The 23,508-nt window shown below is 36.0% G+C and overlaps 1 protein-coding gene across 2 annotated transcripts in view; it reads left to right on the top strand.

Moving 5' to 3' along the window:
- Positions 1-23,110, top strand: part of LOC132267271 (uncharacterized) — a 37,863-nt gene extending 14,753 nt beyond the window's left edge. For both annotated transcript variants that reach the window (XM_059768389.1, XM_059768390.1), the window contains exons 8-10: positions 21,621-21,711; positions 21,798-21,863; positions 22,810-23,110. In XM_059768389.1, the coding sequence (XP_059624372.1) occupies positions 21,621-21,711; positions 21,798-21,863; positions 22,810-22,929 (277 nt within the window). In that variant the 3' untranslated portion in view covers positions 22,930-23,110. The remainder of the gene's footprint in view (positions 1-21,620; positions 21,712-21,797; positions 21,864-22,809) is intronic.
- Positions 23,111-23,508: the final 398 nt, after the last annotated feature.

Here is a 23,508-nt window from a genome sequence, read left to right as displayed (position 1 = left end):
CGCTTTTCTAATCGAATTTTACTTATAAAAAAAAAAAAAAAAATTATATCATCAACATAAACAATTAAAATAGCAATCTTTCTTTCTTTTGAGTGCTTATAGAACATAGTGTGATCTGCCTGACTTTATGTATATCCGTGATTCCGTGGCCCTTTACAGCTTTCTCAAATCGCTCAAACCATGCTGGGAGATTGTTTGAGGCCATACAGGGATTTTCTTAGTCTACACACTTTCCCTTCACCAAGATGTTCTTCAAACCCCTGTAGTAGGCTCATAAAGACTTCCTCTTCCAAATCCCCATTTAAGAATGTGTTTTTTACATCTAGCTGGTGTAATGGCCAGTCAAGACTAACTACTAAGGATAGAAAGACACGGATTGAATTAATCTTTGCAACTGGAGTAAAAGTCTCCTGGTAATCAATACCATGTGTCTGTGTAAATCCTTTTGCCACTAAACGCGCATTGTACCTTTCTATACGTCCATCAGCTCTACACTTAACTGTAAACAGCCATTTGCATCCTACCATTTTCTTCTCCCTTGGTAAGTTAACTATCTCCCAAGTCCCATTCTTTTTCAGAGCATTCATCTCTTCTAAAACTGTCAATTTCCAATCCGGATTATCTAAAGCTTCCTGAATGGTTCTCGGGACAAACAGGTGGGAGATTTTTAAGGTAAAAGCTTTATGAGACTTAGAAAGCCTATGGTAAGACACATATTTAGCAATAAGATGGTTTGTACAGGTTTGAACTCCCTTTCCAAGTGCTATAGGTACATCAATATCAAAAGCAGTAGGAGTGGAATTTGACAAAAAAGGATTAGAGTTACCTGGAGTAGTAGATGGACCATCACTTGGAGACAGTGGTTGGTCTTGTGCTAGAGTTGTAGGAAAGTCTTTATTTTTTTGATGAGTACTCCTTCTAGTATAAACACAGAGCTCTGAGTCTTGACTATTAGAGGTGGAAGGATCAAGAATAGGTACGGGAAAGAAGGTATTAGGCAGAGGAACAACATTTTTTTATGAGTACTTCTAATGTAAACACGGAGCTCTGAGTCTTAACTATTAGAGGTGGAAGGATCAAGAACACGTACAGAAAAGAAGGTATTAGGCATAGGAATAGCTGTTTCCCAAAACTGAGCTTTATTATTCACTATCTCCCCTTGAAGTCAGTTTTGTCCAAAGTAAGGCTGACTTTCCACAAATGATACATCCATACTCACAAAAGTGTTTTTTTGTTTTAGGATTATAACACTTATATCCTCTTTTATTTGGTATATGACTGATAAACACACATTTTTCTGCCCTAGGATCAAGTTTGGATCAAAGCCTACTAGGTATGTGAACAAACACAGTGCACCCAAAAATTTTCAAGGGTAAGTCAGAGAAAAGTCAACATTCAGGGAAGAAGTTTTTGAAACACTCTAAAGGTGTAATATATTTTAAAATATGTGTAGGCATTCTATTTATCAAATAAGATGCTGTCAAAATAACATCTCCCCATAGATATTTTGGTACATGCATTGAGAACATAATGGCACGTGCAACTTCAAGTAAATGTCTGTTTTTTCTCTCGGCAATACCATTTTGTTGAGGAGTATCACTAGAAGTAGATTGATGTTGAATCCCCTTTTCTTTTAAAAAATTTCCCAAAAATTGATTGAAATACTCAGTTTCATTATCAGAATGAAGTATTATTATTTTTGTTTGAAATTGGTTTTCAACCATACTATAAAAATTTTTGAACAAATTTTCAACTTCAAATTTATCGTTCATCAAATAATCCAACATAGCCGAGTGTGATTATCTATGAAAGTTACTAACCATTTTTTTCCAGAAGATGTGGTAATTTTCAAAGGACCCCAAACATCACTATGAATCAAGTAAAATGGTTTTGAGGCATAATATGGTTTTGAATTGTAAGTAGTGTGATGTCTCTTTGATAAATGATAACTTACACATTGAAAAGATGAACAATCCACATTTTTAAATAGAACAGGAAATAGATACTTCAAATAAGAAAAACTAGGATGTCCTAGTCTAAGATGCCAAATCATTATTTTTCACGGACAAAGAGAGAACTAATACTGGTACCAAAGCCTTGAGCTTGTTTATTACGGAGGACGTTGTCATTAAAATAGTAGAGACCGTCGACCATTCTAGCACTGCCAATCATCATCCCTGTGCTCAGGTCCTGAAAATCACAGTGAGAGTAAAAAAAGGTAACATGACAATTAGAATCTTTAGAGAGTTGACTCACAGATAAGAGATTATAGGCAAGATTAGGGACATGAAGGACAGATTTTTGGGTGATTTTTTCAGAAATTTTGATAGAACCTTTTCCTGCAATAGATGAAAATTTTCCATCTGCAATTCTAACTTTTTTATTACCAGAACAAGGCGAATAAGAATGAAATACATGAGAGAGATTTGTCATGTGATCAGAAGCACCCGAATCAATGATCCAAGTTGTAGGACTACAATGATAAGAGAAAGCACTAGAGTTGCTACCTGTTTGAGCCAAAGAAACATTAGGAATACCAGAGTCTGGATTGGATTTCAGCTACTTCAGAAGATAATCCATCTGTTCTTTACTGAAGGGACCAGCATCAGCCTCATTTGCACGAGCAGATCGGTCCCAGGCTTGCTACTCTTCCAGTTGGCGGGTTTGCCATGAATCTTCCAGCATGTCTCACGTGTATGGCGGGGTTTGTTGCAGAAATCACACCATATCTGAGGCTTGTCCTCGGCTCTACGCTGGCTATTGGAAGTTTTGCTTGCATTTGCATCAGCAGCGACTAGGGCAGAATTTTGGCGGGGTTTGTTGCAGAAATCACACCATATCCGAGGCTTATCCTCACCTCTACGCTGGCTATTGGAAGTTCTGCTCGCATTTGCATCAGCAGCGACTAGTGCAGAATTTTCAATCGATGCCCTAGCCCCCTTTTTCCTAGCATAACACTACGGCGGCTTTCCTCCCTCCGAACTTCAGCAAATACCTCTCCAAGTGAAGGAAGAGGACCACGACCAATGATCTTTCCCTTTACTTCATCAAATTTGACGTTTAGGCCAGCGAGAAATTTGTAGATGCAATTGTTTTCCACTGTCTTCTTGTGGTGATTGCAATCATCTGGAGATTTCCATTCATAGTCATTGAAAATATCCAGATCCTGCCACAGCCTTTTCAACATATTAAAGTATTTGGTGGCGTTGTCTCCCCCTTGTCGAATTTCTTCAAGCTGTAGTTGCAGTTCGTACACTTGGGATTGATTGCCGAGGTCAGAATTCATTTGGTGAATATTATCCTGGAGTTCCTTAGCAGTTGGATAGCATATATAGTTAAAGACGATGTTTTCATCCGTGGAATTAACAAGCCAGGCCATAACCATGGAATTTTCTGCATCCCAAGTGGCATAAGTCGTATCCTTCAAATTAGGTGCCTTTGTATCACCAGTTAGGTACCCAATCTTTCCTCTCCCTCGAATATACATACGCACTGATTGAGAGCGCAGAAAATTGTCTCCATTAAGACGTATAGTGGTTATCTAAACAGAATGCGAATCAGAATTGAGACCCCGGTTTTCAATAGGCTTAGAAGAGACTTCAGATGAGACTTCAGACATCATGAGAAGCTAGGGTTTCGATTTGAGAGGAAAAAGAAAAAAAATGTGGAGTTTACCAAGGAATAAGTCCTAATAATTTTTTCGGAATGTAGAAAACAGTCAGAAATAAAGTTCCTGCTCTGATACCATCTAAACAACAAGGAATTAGGAGAGAATTGTTTTAGTGAAATGGTATTTCATTGATACTGAGAATGATATACACGTACGCTACTTATAGGCTATACAAGGCACTAAAAAAGGAACAGAATAACTATACAACTAATTTTCCTTATTCACAGATTTAACTAGGCCTATATTTAAGGACTTGGATCCTCTAAGTTATCCTAAGTTGAATTTTATACAGAATGACATGTGTGTCATTTAAGATGTATCTATAGCTTATGTTAAATCACTTTAGCTAATTTAATAAAAGTTAGGAAACTGCACCATTTTAAAATAAAAAATCTTTAAAATACCTTAACCATTTATACTTCAGTTTAAATCTAAATCTGAATCTGCATAAAAATACATCTAGTTATTACCAACCAAAGATTTAGTATTTCTAAATAATGAAGAACGTTTCTAGTCTGTTGGTATTATGGCAAACTATGCTCAAAACTTAAATTTTACAAAATTCATCTAATCAGACACTGTATGCTATTAAATTAAAAACCTACTATTCAAGTTTCTTTAATTAGATCACCTTCTTCATCCAAGCCAATACTATTATTTCAAAAAGAGAGTGAGGGAGCAATCTTTTTTTTGGGCAAAAGAGGAGAGATCTTACAGGAGATGTTTACGTCTTTATAAAGTTTTTTTTTATCTTAAAACAGTGTAGTTTTTTAAATTTTATTAAATTAGTTGACGTGGTTTAATATAGGTCGTAAATATATTTTAATGACACATATCATTATGTAGAAAATTCAACTTATGATAACTTAGAGGAATTTTAACTTAGAGGATTCAAGTCCTGTATTTGATGTCTAGGCAATCCCTAGAGATTAGCAACAAATCTCAGCTGAATATTCTCCTTTCCAACAACAATAAACTAGCATATGTAAAAATCACACAATTCATACAAATTTGAAACAATAATGAATAAACAATGGACACCAGACTAGGAAACACGGACACGCCAAAATGGGCAAAGAATACGTGTCCGACACGCGTCGGACACGCCACGACACGTGTTGGACATACCAAAAAACGTGTCTGGGATTTTTTATTTTTTTTGAATTTCGGACACGGCTTGGCCACGGCACGGACACTCCGTGGACACGCGTCCGACGTGCAAGGGGTGTGTTTCCGACATGCATGTCTTATTTTCAGGGGTCTAAAAGATAATTTTTGAAAGAAAATTGGGTTAACATATAAATATGTGAAGTTATTTAACAACTTTTACTCACTTATGTGGTTAGTACATAATAATTTTAAACTTGTAAGGTTAATATGCAATTTTAGAGAAAACAAATAGATATTTAAGGGTAGTCATTACGCTATTACAGTAGATGAGTTATGATTTGTGTATTTTATTCATTATGAGGTTGATGAAAAATAGTAACACTTAGTAATTTTTAAAGTACTACATCATATATATATATAATATATATATACTATTCGCCATGTCCCTGCTGTGTCCATGTCTTAAATTTTTTGGATTTGCCGTGTCACCGTGTCCGTGTCCATGTCGTGTCATATTCATGTCCGTGCTTCTTAGACAGCATATTTTTACTTAGAACTCTTGGAAAGAAAAAACCATAAGACCTATTTCAAACAAACTAATTCACTATCAAGAAAGAAGGATTACTACCTAGGTTAATAGTTTAGTGATCTAGGAATCCTTACCTCTATGATATAGTAGACTCCAAACTTTTCTCCTGAAAAGTCTCCAGGCAGTGCTTTCACTTGACAATAGCATTTGGTCCTCAAAAATCTGTTTCTCTAGTGAATTAGTCTCGAATAATCATCCAAGCATCAATCGGTGGATTGAACTGGTGTGTTGAACAAATCTTTTTAGTACGCAACAACGGATGTCTACAGAAGTGTATATTCTCCCCAAAATACGCACTCTCACATAAACTCCCAAAATTCTGCACTCAATAATGTATTCTCTACGTTTTCTTGTATATGAGTTGTGTTTAGGTTTGCCTTAACTTGAGGTATTTTCAGGCAGGACTAAAATCCTCTCCTGTGAAACAGTGTCGTATCCCGTCTAGTTAGTGATGTACTTTATGAAAATGTTGTGATGTTCAGCCCCACATCACAACATTTTCGTAACGTACATTAGTAACTGGAGGGGATATGACTACTGTTTCGCAGGAGAGGATTTGATCCTTATAGGCAACCTGGTAGGAGCATAGTTGTTAAAGGCTCAAGGCGCACAAAAGTGCAAATGCCTACTGGAGACTGAGGCGCAAGGCGAGGCGCGTGCCCAACTGAGGTAAGGCGCACATTGAAAAAAAACAAAACTAAACCCACCCAATAAAGTATTAAAGATGCAATAGTATATATAAAGATGCAATAATGTTTGGATGCTGCATTAATTGATAGAAAATTTGAGTTCATCTTGTAAAAATCACATGGATGTGCTATTATTACTTTTAAGTCGAATCAAATCTAATTTTCATTAAGCACGAATAAAACGTTTTTGCAAGCTGCAAGCACCATGTTTGGATGCATTAAATAGAAATTATGAATTTATCTTGCAAAAACCACAAGGATCAAGGATGTGCTATATTTTCAAATCAAATCAATCTAATTTTCGATAAGCAGTATGATTGATTCTATTTTTCAAATCATTTTTGGGTAAGTGATTGTGATTAGGTATATCTTTATTATTTGTTTTAATAAGGAGTAAACAAAATCAATCAGGCGCATCACCAAACACATGCAAGGCAGTAAGGCACTAATCTATAGAAACAACAACTAAGCCACAAAAACCCTCAAAAAACAGGACCAACATCATCTAGATTCTAGACCAGCATAAAAATAAATAAAAAAATCTGCCAAAAGCAAAAGGAAAGAACTAAAAGAACTGAAAGAAGAGACATCCGAGAGAAGAAGAAGAAGAAGAGAGAAAAAAAAAAAAAAAATCTGATATTCTGACGAGAGAAGAGAAGAGAGAGGAGGAGGAGAGGAGAAGAAGAGAAGAAGAAGAGAGTAAAAAAAAAAAAATCTGACGAGAGATTCGGAGAGAAGAGAAGAGAGAAGAAGAAGAGAGAGGAGGAGGAGAGAAGAAGAAGAGAAGAAGAGAGAGGAGGAGAACTTACCGGCAGATCCGAGAGGACCGAGACTGAGAGATCCGGCAGATCCGAGAGCTTTGCAGATATCGCCTTCGCTGCCGGCAGATTTGTCTCTTCTTTCCACTTTTGCTTTTGGTTTTTATTTTTATTTATTTTTTGTTTTGTAACTTGTAAGTTTTGTAATAAACAAATAAAAAGTAATAATAAACAATTAATAAACAAATAATAAACAATACAAAACCAAAAAAATAACAAAACAATTAAAAAAATTCCCTTTTTCAAGAAGGTGCGCCTTTTGTGCGCCTGTGGCCTTGCGCCTGTTATACAAAGGTGGCCACCTTATTCAACCCCAGTGCCTTAAGTCATTGGAGGCGACATGGTGGCGCCTGGAGGCGCCTTGCGCCTCAGGCGCCTTTAACAACTATGGTAGGGGTAAGAAAATAGGAAAACCACCTTCCTGAACAAATTAATCGATTGAATTAGATGTCAATCGATTGCCATCATTTTGCCATCCAGAAGTATTTGGTCGATACTTATGCAGGTTTTATATATAGAAAGTTTTTGATATGGAAGTTTCTGAAACTTATTCATGCACATATAAAACATTTTAGGGAATCAAAACCAAGTAAAATCATGAACATTTAGAAATCCTAATTATAAAATGTATGAACTCTAATTGGCGAGTGCAACAGTTTGTCAATTTACTTTTTTACCCTTGTTGACATTACTGAAATACCCTTAAATGTAGAATCAATTCAATTCTATCTTCAACCTTGGGAGGTAATTAACACTAACTTTTGACCAATTTCAAAGCATGTGAGTATATCTGGGGGAAGAGATGTGATAATTTTTAAGGAATGTCATGGATAAGAAAAATGGAAAAATAATAACCAAGGTAAAAATGAACTCTATAGCTGAACCGAAGCAGTTTGAATAAGGCTTGTCAAATAAAGGAGACAAGTTGAGGTTTCTATTTCTTATCTATATTCTCCTCCTGCTATTTGTGGAGAGTTAAAGAGAGAGAGAGAGAGAGACCGAGAGATAGAGTCTGATGGAGGCTGTATTACTTACCCTAAAAGAGTAAGAATGCATATATATATATATACAAGAATGACTGATTACAAAATGACCACTAACTAACCGTAATTAGACTTTGAACCAATATACATATATATAAACATAAATATTCCAACACTCCCCCTCAAGCTGGAGAATATATATCATATAATCCCAGCTTAGATCATATAGTCCTTAACTGATTATGACCCAATGCTTTGATGAACATATCAGCTAATTGATCTTCAGACTTTACAAATGGAGTAGAGATGCTCCCATTTAATACTTTTTCCCGAATGAAGTGACAGTCAACTTCAATATGCTTGGTCCTCTCATAGAATATATGATTAGATGTAATGTGGATGGCCACTTGGTTATCACAAAATAATGGAATGGGAACTTTGACTTTCAACCTAAGTTCTTCTAGAAAATGTCGTATCCATGTCAACTTACTAGTGGTATGAGCCATTGCTCTGTACTCAGCTTCAGCACTAGATCAAGCTACTACAGTTTGTTTCTTACTTTTCCATCTAACAAGATTTTCTCCTACGAATGTACTGTATTAGACCTTCTATCTAAAGGAGATACAACCTAGTCAGCATATGTAAAACCTTCCACCTTGAGATGACCATTCGATTTATATAGTAACCCAAAACCCTGAGCTTGCTTGAGATACCTAATAATTCGAAGAATAGCATCCAATGTGGCACTCTAGGAGCTCCCATGAACTGACTCACGACACTAACTGCATATGAAATATCAGGCCGAGTAATAGTGAGATAAATTAATTTCCCAACTAGACGTCGATATCTACCATGGTTTTCAAATAGATCATCCTCATCACACAAGAGTTTTATATTCGGATCCATAGGAGCATCAACAGGACGACCACCCAACATACCTGTTTTTTCTAATAAGTCCAACATATACTTCCTTTGAGATAAACTTATACCTTCCTTTGATCTAGCAACCTCAATACCCAAGAAATATTTGAGTTTGCCCAAGTGTTTAGCATGGAACCGATTTTGCAAAAATAATTTCAGTTTAGCGATGCCGTCAGAATCATCACCTGTTATAACAATATCATCTACGTATATCACAAGGAATATAAAACCAGTCCTAGTGTGCTGGTGAAATACCGAATGATCTGTCTAGCATCTGTTAAGGCCAAAGGAAAGTGCTGCTTTTGAGAATTTTCCAAACCAAGCCCTTGTAGATTGTTTCAATCCGTACAGACCTTCTTAAGGCAACATACAGTATAACGAGACTCCCCCTGAGCAACAAACTCAGGTGGTTGCTTCATATAAACTTCTTCTAGTAAGTCGCCATGCAGGAAGACATTTTTCACATCTAACTGAAATAGCGGTCCATTACAATTGGCAGTAATAGAAATAAGAACCCAGATAGAAGAAATCTTCACAACAAGGGAAAAAGTCTCATTATAATCAATACCATAGGTTTGGGTGTATCCCTTTGCAGCAAGGAGAGCCTTCAAACACTCAACATACCCATCAGGAAGATATTTGACAGTGTATACCCACTTACAACCAACCGGTTTGGAACCAGGAGGTAAGGGAACAAGGTCCCATGTCCCATTATGATGAAGAGCATCCATTTCATCTATCATGGCTTTGCGCCAACCTGTATTAGACAGAGCATCCTGCACAGTCTTCGAACTAACAATTGCAGATAATGTGGATAAAAAAGAGGAAAATGAGGGTGATACTTTGTTATAAGAGACAAAGTTAGAAATGGGATGTTCAGTGATATAAGAACGAATACCTTTGCACAGTGCAATAGGATGATCATCGGCGGTAGGAGGAGCATCAATAGAAGTAGACAATTGGGGGGGTGTTACTTGTGGTCGTCGACTATACACTTAAAGTGCCTGTGGTGGGTCACAGTTGGATGAATGGGACACAATAGGTAACGGAACCAACAACTCGGTATCTAAAGATGAACCATGTGAAGAGAAATAAGGAGTGTCCTCAAAAAAGGTAACGTCCATGCACACAAAAGCACTATGAGTGCTAGGATCCCAACATTTATAACCTTTTTGAGTCTAAGAGTACCCAATAAAGACATACTTAATGGCACGAGGAGACAATTTATCAGTGCTAGGACGTAATATACAAGCAAAGCACACACACCCAAAAACACGAGGGGTAACTGCAAATAACGGTCGCGTAGGAAAAACAAAGGAATAAGGGCATTTCTAGTTAAGAACGGAAGATGGCATACAATTAATTAAATAGCAAGTAGTTAAAACAGCATCGCCCCAAAATGGCTTTGGAAGATGCATATGGATCATTAATGTCCGAGCTATTTCAATTAAATGCTTATTTTTCCGTTTGACTACACCATTTTGTTGGGGAGTATAAGAACAAAAAGTTTGGTGTAAAATACCACGAGAGTCACAAAATGTAGAGATAACACCTTTGACATATTCTATAGCATTATCATATTGTAAAGTCCGTATAACACATCCAAATTGGACCTCAATTTCTTTAAAAAATAATTGAAAGATGGAAAAAAGTTCAGAACGATCTTTCATTAAAAACAACCAAGTCTTCCTTGAATAGTCATCAACAAAGGTAACAAAATAAGAAAAACCTGAATTACTAGTGTGACGAGTAGGACCCCAAATGTCCGTATACACTAATTCAAATAAAGAAGAACGACGGTTATCAATACGAGGAGGGAAAGTCACTCTATGGTGCTTGCCCAATTGACACGACTCACAGTTTAAAGTAGACACCAACTCAAGAAAAAGGTAAAGCTGACTTCAAGTACTGCAATGAGGGATGACCTAATCGATAATGCCATTGATGTACAGAAACCAAGGAATGTAAAGCAGCACTACTAGTGGACGGTTGTCAATCCAAGTAATAGAGGCCATTCCTTTTAATACCCCCACCAATTGTCTTCTTCGTGTTGAGGTCAGTTGAGTTCTTGAGTCAGTCTACTCACAGATAATAAATTAAAAGGAAATTATGGAACTAGTTACACAGAAGATAATGAAATGGAGGGAGTTAGTCTAATTGTGCCATGACCGATAATGGAACAAGTTCTACCATTTGCCACACTAACAAAAGATATAGAGCTAGACTTCTGAAGATTTGAAACTAGAGACTTATCACTTGTGAGATGGGTAGATGCCTCTGAGTCAATAACCTAAGGTGAGGCTGAGGTCTGTACATTTGAAAAGTCTGTACATTTGAAAGGTATGCAACATTACCTGATTGTGCAAAAGTAACCACATCAGCAGAGTTGTGATGAGCCTGGTTGTTGACCAAAGCACTGAACTTAACTCGGGATAGTGTGACACTGTCACTTGTAGATGCAGTCGATGGTAATATAGAAGTCGTAGAAGGTGGGTGTCCGTGGCCAAGTGAGGAATAAGGACCAGCAATTTCAGAGGAAGAAACTACTTGATTTGCCTAAGTAGGTTTCCTGTGAAGAGCCCAACACTGCTCAATAGAATGGTTAGTACCCTGATAATGACTGTAGTAGTGAGGAGCAGTACTTCCGTGACTACGGCGACTGCACCTCTATCACGACCACCATGGCCACGAGAACCACTCGAATGTCCTCTATTACTTTGGTTGCTACTGGGACTGTCATGACCTCTAAAGGACTGTGAGGTGACAAAGGGGAGAATCATGGCTGAATTTTCTTTCACAGTCGACGTCCCTTGGGATGGTTCTGAAACCCGAAGCAATCGGGCATAAATGTTACCCAAAGATGGGAGTCCTCCATCAGCAGCAAGTATTTGATCACGAAAATTCTGAAGGTTCGGGTCTAAACCCGCAAGGAATATGGAAACATAAAATTCCTCACATTGTCGCTTGAGAACATCAAGATCCGCAGTTAAGGGATGGTACTGATTCAACTCATCTAGCAGGCTTTTGAAAGTACTATAATACTGACAGATGCCTTTACCAGACTGCCGAGAATGAAAATGAATAGATGCGAGAAACATTTGTGTCCATAGAGTAGGTTTCTTGAACAACATCCTATATTTCCTTTGCACTGTTTACAAACATAAAATTAGATGCAATGGAAGGTTCCATGTTGTTCCACAACCAGGACATAACCATATAATTATCAGTTGCCAGTCATCATATGTTGTAGTTTTAGATGGAGGAGCCTGAGTAATAATCTTCAGTTTCCGGCAGGCGCCCAAAGAGATTTTCACGGCTTGAGCCCATAATAAGTAATTGGAAGTACTTAATTTCATAGTTGTAATTTGCAGTCCGACATGATCAGAATGTGTAACAGGAGATTTAATTCCGAAAACAGTTGAAACTTCGGACATGGTTGGCTTCTGAACAGACATAATATATATATATATCTGAGCTGAAACAAACAAGAGAACTTATCTGTCCCAAGAAGAACCGAACAAAGCAGGAAGAAGGAGAGAAAAAAATCTTTGCGGCACCAAAACAAAACAGAACAGACCCGAATCAGGAAAAATTTGGGTCAAACCTCAAACCGGATCTCAAAATCGGGTCAGATCTATAATCGGGTCCCTGTAAAAACCGGGTTGGGGGAAAACTGGTCTGGACTAACCCAACTTCAATGACCAAACACCCCAAATCCCGTAGCCAATCACCCATCTTCTCCTTCACCTTCAGTCCCAAACGAAGAAGCCGACCACAACATTAGTCGCAAATGATGACTGCACAACCATTCGACAACTGGCGACACCAACACAGACAGTCGTCGATGAAGAAAACGACAACAATCAGCGACTGCGACACTGGTTCGAAACCTCCGGCAACACTCGCAGTGACAACCACCTTCGGCAATGGCAAGAGGTTAGATATCAATAGTGAAACACCTAACAGCGAGGACAACCTCACGAATCGAATCTCTCTTGAAGCTAGTACACACCCTAGCCAACGATTATCCAACTCGTAGAGACAACGACAATAATCGGTTGCTTTGATACCATGTGGAGAGTTAGAGAGAGAAAGAGACCGAGAGAGAGAGTTTGATGGAGGTTGTATTGCTAACCCTAAAGGAGTAAGAATGCATATATATATATATATATATATATATATATATATATATATATACAAGAATGACTAATTATATAATGACCACTAACTATCTGTAATTACACTTTGACCCAATATACATATTATAAACTTGAAAGGGAAAGAAATATAGAATAAACCTTTTCTCTGTATTAGCTCACTATATTCACAAGTTTACACGGGTTCTCTTTATAGGAGAGAATCCAAGCACAAAATCAGAAAACTACTTTCAGTAGCTAGCTGGCCTAATTAATAATTTCCTAATCTACAGCATTGACCAATATTCTATTTACAGCAAATATCCACCAAATATTATATTTAAAGCTAATAATATTTGGTAGTATTACTACCGAATCTTTCTTTTTCAACACTCCCCCTCAAGCTGGTTTGAAGATATCCTCCATAGCCAGCTTGCCAATTAGTCTGTCGAACTGTCTTGTAGGAAGTCCCTTTGTAAGCATATCTGCAACTTGCTCGGTAGTAGGAATGTACGGTATGCAGATCAATCCATTTTCGAGCTTTTCCTTGATGAAGTGTTTGTCTACCTCCATTTGCTTTGTTCTGTCATGAAGCACTGGATTGTGAGCAGTTTTATTGTCAACAGTACAATTTCATAGGCAACGGATTAGAGACCTTTAATTCTTCTAATAGTCTCTTAATCCATTACACCTCACAAATTCCATGAGCAACTGATCTAAACTCGGCCTCTGCGCTGCTTCTTGATACCACATTCTGTTTTTTACTCCGCCAAGTGGCAAGGTTACCTCCAACAAAGGTGTAGTAGCCAGAAGTTGACCGTCTATCAATAGCACTCCCAGCCCAATCCGCATCAGTATAGGCTTCAACTTGCAAATGCCCACGGTTTTTTAACAATAGACCTCTTCTAAGGGTCCCCTTTAGGTATCTGAGAATTCTGTAGACTGCATCAAAGTGTTCTCGTTCAGGTGAATGCATGAACTGGCTAACCATGCTGACTGCAAAAGCTATATCTGGACATGTATGTGACAAGTAGATCAGTCTTCCAACAAGTCTTTGATACTGCTCTCTATTAAGAACTTCTTCATCTTTAGAAGGTTGCAGCTTAAGGTTGGGCTCAATGGGTGTCTCGGCTGGTTTACATCCTAGCAGACCTGTCTCACTAAGTAAATCAAGAACATATTTACGTTGATTCACAAATGTACTTTCTTTGGATCTAGCAAACTCCATTCCAAGAAAGTATTTTAATGCACCCAAATCCTTGATCTCAAAATCAGCTGTAAGTCTCTTTTTCAGTCTCTCCAATTCTTCATTGTCATTACCTGTCAAGACTATATCATCCACATAGACAATTAAGACTACAACCTTGCCTTCTCTACTGTGTTTGTAGAACATGGTATGGTTAGCTTGGCTCTGATAGTAGCCACAATTCTTCACAACTCTCCAAAATCTTTCAAACCAAGCTCTAAGGGACTGTTTGAGACCATATAAAGATTTTTTCATTCTACATAATTTATTAGGTCCCAATTTTCCCTCAAACCCAAGTGGTAGATTCATAAAGACCTCCTTCTTAAGATCTCCATTTAAAAAGGCATTTTTTACATCTAACTGGTGTAATAGCCAGTTGAAATTCACAGCCAAAGATAACAAGATTCTGATTGAGTTTATCTTGGCTATAGGAGCAAAAGTTTCCTGATAATCAATTTCATAGGTCTGGGTGAACCCTTTTGCTACTAGTCTTGCCTTGTACCTCTCTATGCTACCATCAGCTTTATATTTCATAGTAAAGACCCACTTGCAGCATACTGTTTTTTTCTCCTTAGGTAAATCAACTATCTCCAAAGTACCACTTCTTCTAAGAGCATTCATCTCTTCCATCACTACTAACTTCCAATTGGGATCATCAAGAGCTTCCTAAATGTTTTTCCGGACAAACAGGTGTGAGATTTTTGAGGTAAAAGCCCTATGAGTATGAGAGAGTTTTTCATAAGAAAGGTATTTGGCAATGGAATATTTTGGATTTGGATATTTGATTCGAATTCCTTTCCTAGCAACTATAGGAATATTAAGGTCTGATGGTTCTTGGTTAGGAGAAGCAACAGGAACTGAAGGTGAGTTAGGAACAGAACTACTTATGACCTCTCCAGTTCCTGGAGGTCAAGATTGCTCATTACTAAGAGGAATAGGTTGACTTTGACTCTTTTGATGAGGTCTTTTCCGAGTATAAATCAGAGGCTCAGTATTGGGAACTTTTGTGCCCGGATGCAGTGATTCGTCCCCTGTTTCAGATACAATAATGTTTGGCACTATATAACTAGGGAACCCTCCATTGTTTTCATTGGTCTTTTCCGAGTAGGATGATGTGAAGTAGTTAAAATCACATTTGGTAAAGGAGTAGGAGATAAATCCCTAAAATTTTCTTCCATCACCTCATTCTCCCCATGAAGAGAATTTTTGTGAAAGTAGGATTTATTTTAAAAAAAAAGACATCCATATTCCATACTCACATAAAATTTTGTTGTTTGGGGATTATAGTACTTATATCGCTTTTGATTAAAAGCATACCCCATGAAAACACAATTTTCAGCTCGAGGATTAAGTTTGGACCGAGTATTATTGGGTATATGAACAAAAGCTATGCAGCCAAAAACCTTTAGAGGTTAATCCGAGTATATCCTTGATAAGGGAAAAATTCTTTTGAAACATTCTAATGGCGTGCTATATTTTAAAACACGTGTAGGCATTCTGTTAATCAAATACGAAGCTGTTAAAACAGCTTCCCCCCAAAGATATTTTGGAACATTCATTGAAAACATTATAGCACGAGCCACTTCAAGTAAATGTTTATTTTTTCTTTCAGCAATTCCATTTTGTTGAGGGGTATTCACACAAGTAGACTGATGATGGATACCCTTTTCTTTAAAAAAAACTCCCCAAAATTTCATTAAAATACTCGGTTCCATTATCGGTGTGAAAAATGCTAATTTTTGCTTGAAACTGAGTTTCAACCATTGTGTAAAATTTCTTAAAAAAATTTCAACCTCGACTTTTCATTCATCAAATAAACCCAACATAAATAGGTATGACCATCTATAAAAGTAAGAAACCATTTTTTCCTAGAGATAGTAGTGACTCTTGAAGGTCCCCAAACATCACTATGTATTTAATAAAATGATTTTAAAGAAGTATAAGGTTTTGGCAAATAAATAGTACGATGACTCTTCGATAAGCAATAACTTTCACAATAGAACGATGAACAATCCAAACCTTTAAATAAAGTAAGAAACAAATGTTTAAGATATGAAAAGTTAGGATGTTCTAGCCTTAAATGCCAAAACATTATTTGTTCATAAACAGAGTTAGAACTAACACTACTAAGGCCCTAAGCCTTTTTATTACTGGAGAAGTCACCATAAAATTAGTAATGTCCATCTATTATCTTAGCACTGCCAATCTTCTTCCCCGAGCTCCGGTCCTGAAATTTACAGTAAGAATCACAGAAAATTACACAACAATTAGATTCTTTTGTTAGTTTACTCACAGACAAAAGGTTGCAGGCTAGTTTAGGGACATGGAGAGCAGATTTAAGATCTATATTCTCGGATAATTTTATTAAACCTTTTCCTGCAATATGTGAGAAACATTCTAATTTTTTCAAGGCCAGAACATGGTAAGTAAGTGCTAAAAAGATTAGAAAGGCTGGTTATATGATCAGAGGCTCCAGAATCAATGATCCTGTAGTAGAATTTAAACAAGAAAGGGCATTAAGTGCACTATCTGTTTGTGCAAGAGAAACACTAGGATTACCAGATAAGGAATTAAATTTCAGCAGTTTCAGAAGGTGATCCATCTACTTCTTGCTTAAGAGACTTGTCTCAACTTCATTGGCAGTAGGAACCGCACGCCTATTTTTGTCACCAGGTTTGCTACTCTTCCAATTCGCTAGTTTTCCGTGGATTTTCCAGCAATTCTCCCGAGTATGGCACAGTTTGTTACAGAAGTCGCACCAGACCCGTGGCTTCTCTTCATGTTTTTGCTGAAAATTGACTGCTTTATTAGCAGCAGTCTCGGCAACAAGATGGGTAGAACTCTCAACAGGCCCGCTGGTAATCTTCTTCCCTAACATTACATGTCTGCAGCTCTCTTTTCTTTGAACCTCAGCAAACACCTCACCAATTGAAGGAAGTGGAGTCCTGCCAATGATCCGTCCCCGTACTTCATCAAATTCCACGTTGAGCCCAACAAGGAATTTGTAAATACAATGAGCCTCCACGGTCCGTTTATAGTGATTGGCATCTTCAGTGGATTTTCATTCATAATCATTGAACAGATCCATGTCCTGCCAAAGGCGCTTAAATGAATTGACATACTTGGTGACTGAGTCTTCTCCCTGCCGAATCTCACCAAGTTTTAGAGTCAATTCCTAGATTTGAGATTGATTTCTCAAATCAGAGTACATCTGATTCACGTTGTCCCAAAGCTCCTTGGCCGTGGAATAGCACATATAGTTGGAGCTAATATCCTCGTCCATGGAGTTCACGAGCCAAGTCATCACCTTTGAATTTTCTGCATCCCAGGTCACGTACGTTGGGTCCTCTGATGCTGGTGCCTTCTTGTCTCGGTACCCAATCTTTCCCCGCCGTCTGATGTACATCCGAACGGACTGGGACCACCGTAAATAATTATCACCATTAAGGCGAATATTGGTGATCTTCGAGTGAGAATTGATATTGGGGGCTTGGGTTACAGGATTAGTTGGCTGGGTTGTGACAGGCGAGGTTGACATGGAGGAAACGTCAGACATGGCTGATCAGCGAAGAAATTGTGCAGAAAAGAAAATTAGGGGTATTTTTTTTTTTTTTTTTTCTTAGGGTGCTCTGATACCATATAAACTTGAAAGGGAAATAAATATGGAATAAACCTTTTCTCTGTATTAGCTCACCATATTTACAAGTTTACACGGGTTATCTTTATAGGAGAGAATACAAGCACAAAATCAGAAAACTGATTACAATAGCTAGCTGGCCTAATTAATAATTTCATAATTTACAGCAAATATCCACCAAATATTATATTTACAGCTAATAATATTTGGTAGTATTACTACCGAATTTTTCTTTTTCAACATATATATATAAACATAAATATTCCAACAATTTCCAAATAAAGCTCAGTCCGGATACGTTTGGAAGTCATTGAAATGGAGAACCATTTAAAAAGGGCTGATTAGCCATGATTAGATCATATTCTTTAGTTCATCTTGGCATATATAGATAATTCTAGTCTATATCTGTACTGAAGGTTCAAAATTTTTTGGCTTACCTTTTACGTCTACTTGGAAGCATTTCAAATACAATGGAGATGCAAAAATATTAAGAACGGCTTGGAAATATAAAGTAAATCTAAAACGCCGTCATTAGGTGTTGGTCTTGCCTACGTGGGTTGCCAAGAGGAGAAGGTTGGAGAGACATTTGACATTTGACATTATTTAGCGCAAAGTAGGTGTTGTCGGATCCGAACATGTGCCATCATGCTTGTTGATCCAAGCTTTTACATTGCATCTAGCAATAACTCCTAAAATTTAATTAAAAATATATTAGTGAAAAAGATAAACCAAATAATTGATTGTTTAAATATGTTGGAGGCCTTTATATTGTGGTCCAACTCTCCCGTTATTTACCAAATGCGTATGATTTGCAGGTGCTTTCATGCATTAGTTGGCATTTGTCTCGACTAAAAATAGGTTAGGAAAACCCTAGCATTACCCTAAGAAAAGAAAAACAAAGAAAGAAAATTCAAGCTTTTGCATCCATCCATTCAAAATCTAAAAGTATATTAATGTGATTAAGTCATCAAAATAATGTCAAGCACTTCTTTACTAGTAAAAGACAAGAACAAAAGATTCATCATTATCTTTGCCTTTATTCCATATGGATGGGGTCGGGGACATGAATTATCTTTTTTCGTTCTTTTCTATTATACTCCATTGTCTGCCCTTAGATTAAATTTTTGTAAAGTAATTTTTAATTCGTTCATCCCATTTAATTTTTGTCTGCCTCTTTGTCACTTACTTTCTAGACAAACAACTCTTCCTTGTCTAAAAGTAGTATTTTTGGGTGTCTTTTTTTTTTCTTTTTCTTTTTTTTCCTCCATATGAGCTTACTTTTTTTAATTTTATCATTAATAGGAATTATTCCTAGTTTTTCCCTTACACGTTTATTAGTAATCTTATCTCTTCTATCACACCTATCATCCATCATAACATCCTTATTTCTGCTACATGATTGAACCCTTGACAAGGGTTATGCCCTCATGTGTTTGGTGGTGCTTATTGTTAGAAAGGAATAGGAGATCTTTTCAAGGAAAGGAGACTCCTATCGGGACAATTAAGTTCTCTATTATTAGCAATCTTTTTGTTGGGTTTTGGGGAGAAATTGTAATTCTATAGAGGAAATTGTTGATAATTTGGGCTCGTTGAGTGTTTAGAGGCCCCATTTGGCCTTGTGTATCTTTTGTGGGATGCGTCCCCCTTTTGGGTGCTATAATACAATCCTACATATTAAAAAAAAAAAAAAAAAAAAAAAAAATAAGTTTGAACCCTTGACTTTCTACTTTGGAAAGTGAGAAACTGTCACTAAGTTACAACCCTTGGTCTACATCATAAAGTATAACTGGCCTAATAACTGTACTATAAAATTTTACTTTTAATTTATTTGATGTGTTTGTCACATAGGATACAACTAGCTTACCTCCATTTTGTCAAACCTGCTCCAATTCTACTTACTACATCATATTCTATCTCCACATCTTGTAAAATTGACCCTAAATGACGAAATTAGTTAATTAGTTATTTTGAGTAACTCTTTGGTCTTGAAGTGTAATATTTATATTGTTATCTTTTGCTACTTTATCAAATTTACATTCCATATACTTTTAATAATTTTTTTAGTCATTTCTTTTCTAATTTTGTTGCTAAGGTTTCCTTACAAGTGTCAAATAAAATGACGTCATCAACAAGTAACACATACCATGGAATGTCTTTTGGATATCTTTCATTATTTCATCTGACACAATCGTAAATAGGTATTGTCTTCAAACAGATCCTTGGTGTAATCCTACCTTTGTAGAGAATTCACTACTTTCTTCACATGTCGTATGAACAGTCAATGTCTATCTATACATATCCTGAATAAGATTTTTAAGTTATATAGAGACTTGTTTTCTTTGCAGAACCGATCAAATTTATGTTCTTCGGCATTCTAGCATATGCCTTCTTTAAATTTATGAAAACCATGTGTATATCTTTTTGTTTACTCTTACAATCTCTGATCAATTTTCTTATTAAGTATATGGCTTCCATAGTGAATCTACTTAGTATAAATCTGAATTCGTTATCAGAATCGTCAGATACTGAGGTCTCATTCCTTAATCTTTGTTCGATTATTCTCTCCCACAGTTTCATTGTGCGACTCATTAATTTATTTCCTCTATAACTTTCACAATTTTGTTATATATATATATATTTTATATCCTCCATTTCTTGTGGCATTCTTTCTTTTAAAATTTTGTTAAACAAGTTTGTTAAACACTCAACTCCCATCCTTTCTAAAATTCTCCTTGCCTCTCTATAGGTATGTTATCAGGTCCTACAACTTTATTATTACTCATTTTCTAAAGTGTGTCCTGTACTTCTTTATTATTAATCTCATTTGCCATTCCTGTGTAAGGTTTGTTACTTATGACTTCTTCTCTAGTATATTCCTCATTTAGTAATTGTTGAAAGTAATTTTTTCATTTTTCATATAGATCTTTTTCTTTAACTAATATTGTTTGATTTATATCCTTAATATACCTTATTTGATCCATATCTCTAGTCAATTTCTCTATATTTTTTGCTAATTTGTAAACAGTCAGTTTCATCCTCTTTTGTTCTTAATTTTTTATATAGGTCAATTAATGCATTTTATTTAGCTTTAGCAACCATCTTTTTTGCTTCATATAAAATATTCTAGAGCAAATTTTCTCATGCATTATTAAACTATTATAATCAAATTCGACTTGGTACAAATATATAATATACATGAAATAGACATTTTAATATGACTAACAAGTAAAATGACAATTTAAAGGAATTAGCAAGCTAAGTGTTACCGTCACTGCTTTTTTATAAGAGGCTGTCAACAATGACAAAAGTTTTGATGTTATGTATGTGTCGGTCATTTCCTAGTATAATTCTACGAAAACAACATTTTCAGAGGGGAAAGGTTGAAAGGTTTTGGTAGTTTGATGGAAACGAAATAAATGTTAATTCTTATTCCCCTCTATAAACCAGTACTTGATTGCTTGGTCTAGACTCTAAAGTTTTTTGTCATGTTTTCTGTACTTGTGAGGAACTCAATTTTCCAATATGAGTATCCCTTTTATCATGTCTTATTAATGTTATGTTTTATTTCTTCTTCTTATTCTTTAATTTCTATTTTTCTTTCTTTCTTTCTACTTCTTGTCGAGGTGCGATTATAAATCTGTAAGTTTCCACTAATAATTAAAGCAAAAGGTAAAATGGACTACTTCATAGGATTTACAGAATTATAGATCAAGGGGGAGATTTTCTCCATTTACTTGATGTTAATCTTGGAAATCTTGTACATCTTTTGATTTGATTATCGTTTATTAGGGATGATTCCAACTCTGATTTGCCTTTCTTAGGTTGGCGGTTGTAGCCATGTCTGGGCTGGCAGCAGAAGGTCTGGAATATGATAAAGTGGTTGGTCAATCTGCTGATCTTTTCACCCTACAGGTTAGTAATATCATCATCTGAAAGGCTAAAGTCCACATTTTTCTGGATCTTCAATGAACTATAATCGAAAGTTATTTCTCTCTCAGCGATTTATAAACAGGAGCAAACCACAGATTAGCAAAGAACAACAACAAAATCTTACTAGATGGGCGGTAAGTTGAATCTACAACCCGCGTGCATGGCTGCTTATGTTTGCATGGTTGATATTCTTTTAGTTGTTTTGCATCAGAAATTTTACTTATAGCCAATCTCTTTTAAGGTTAGGAACTTCACTTGAACCTTCTTGAATTTCAATGATGCTTTTATGTGTGTGTACAAGCAACCACCAAAGCCTTTTACCAAGTATTTGGGGGTAGGCTTCATGGATTCTATGTTTTCATTTTGCCTTATCCTAAGTCGCACCGCATGTTATCATATCATTATTTACTAAATCTATTGACGTTAACTTTGGTATTTTCCCCTAGAATTACCCTCAATGTAGACTATATTACTCTTCCTAATTGGGGCACTTAAAAAGTGTTCTTTGTACATTTTCAAATTATCTTAAATCGATTTTCTCTCCAATTCATGCTACTCCAACCATCTCACAAATGTGATCATTTCTTATTCTTTTTTAGTCTTACCGCACAGCCATCTCAATATTTGTATATTTCTGCTACACATGCCTATATTAAGTAACAAATTCCCTAAACTGCTATTTTAGTCTTCCCAAAATGCCCTTATACCATTTTACATATAAACACCATTTCCCTCTCTTTTGGTTAGGGTACTTCGGTCATTTTACATTTATTTTATTTTTTACCTTTTTTATTTTCAAATACATAAGGGCACTTTAATCTTTTAAAAATACCCTATTTGCATACCATATGGGTGTTTATCGCTCACAGCTAACAACCATACAGTGTTTCCTAACTGCCCAACATTTTCTTTTGCGTACCATACGTTGTTTTGTAACTGCCCAACATTCTGCCGATAAAGTCAACTGCTTACTGGCTTTATCAATGTGTGTGGTATGTATATGTATATATAGTAACTATTGTACTAGTACAAATGACAAAATTTCCTTTACAACACTATTCTCTGGGGAAAATGATGCAGGTTTTGTTTGCTGCATCCCTCCTGAAAAATAACAAGGTAATTCATGAGGCCCTAATAGCAGCAATGTCGAAGAAGGCAACTGTAGTAGAGTGCATAGAAGCAATTGAGAATGCTGCATAGCACAAAATGATTTATTTAAATTGTAATTCTTTTTATTTAACTTAGCCTCCATAACTTCTTCTTTCTTTTTTTTTTTTTTTTTGTTGGCAATAATGACATAAATTATATTCTGTGGGTTACATTGCTGCATATTCGTGTAGAAAAGTATAAAAGATTACGTAAAATTGTATTTAGAAATTTCCATGACGTCTCATATGGGTGGTAGATTTTTGCTCTTTTGTTAATTGGTTATATTTATGTGTTTCAATATTTTATTTAGTACAATGGATTAAAAACAAAATGCTAGAGGACAAAAAATGCTCTCAATATCACACCAAATAAAATAAAAAAAATAAAAAAAAAGGAAATATATCATCTATGTGAATTCAAGAGGGGAAAAAAAAATTATACTTAACATTTGACCATCAGTGAATTATTTTCTCTATTATTATTTTTTTCCGCTCTTAGTAAGTTTTCAGTCTATATATACAAGTTGCTTTTTTCTCATTTTTTTAGGTTTTATTAAGAATAATAAAAAGTAATGATGAGAGTGCTCTCACTAAAACTTTGCATCTTTATAATTGTTGAATTGCGTCTTTA

Source organism: Cornus florida, unplaced genomic scaffold (genome assembly GCF_030987335.1).
Source record: "Cornus florida cultivar Cherokee Brave unplaced genomic scaffold, ASM3098733v1 CherokeeBrave_3.0.0_Hap2_Chr07, whole genome shotgun sequence".
Lineage (NCBI taxonomy): Eukaryota > Viridiplantae > Streptophyta > Magnoliopsida > Cornales > Cornaceae > Cornus > Cornus florida.
The sequence above is the reverse complement of the archived record's forward strand: the minus strand, read 5'-3'. Positions and strand labels throughout refer to the sequence as shown.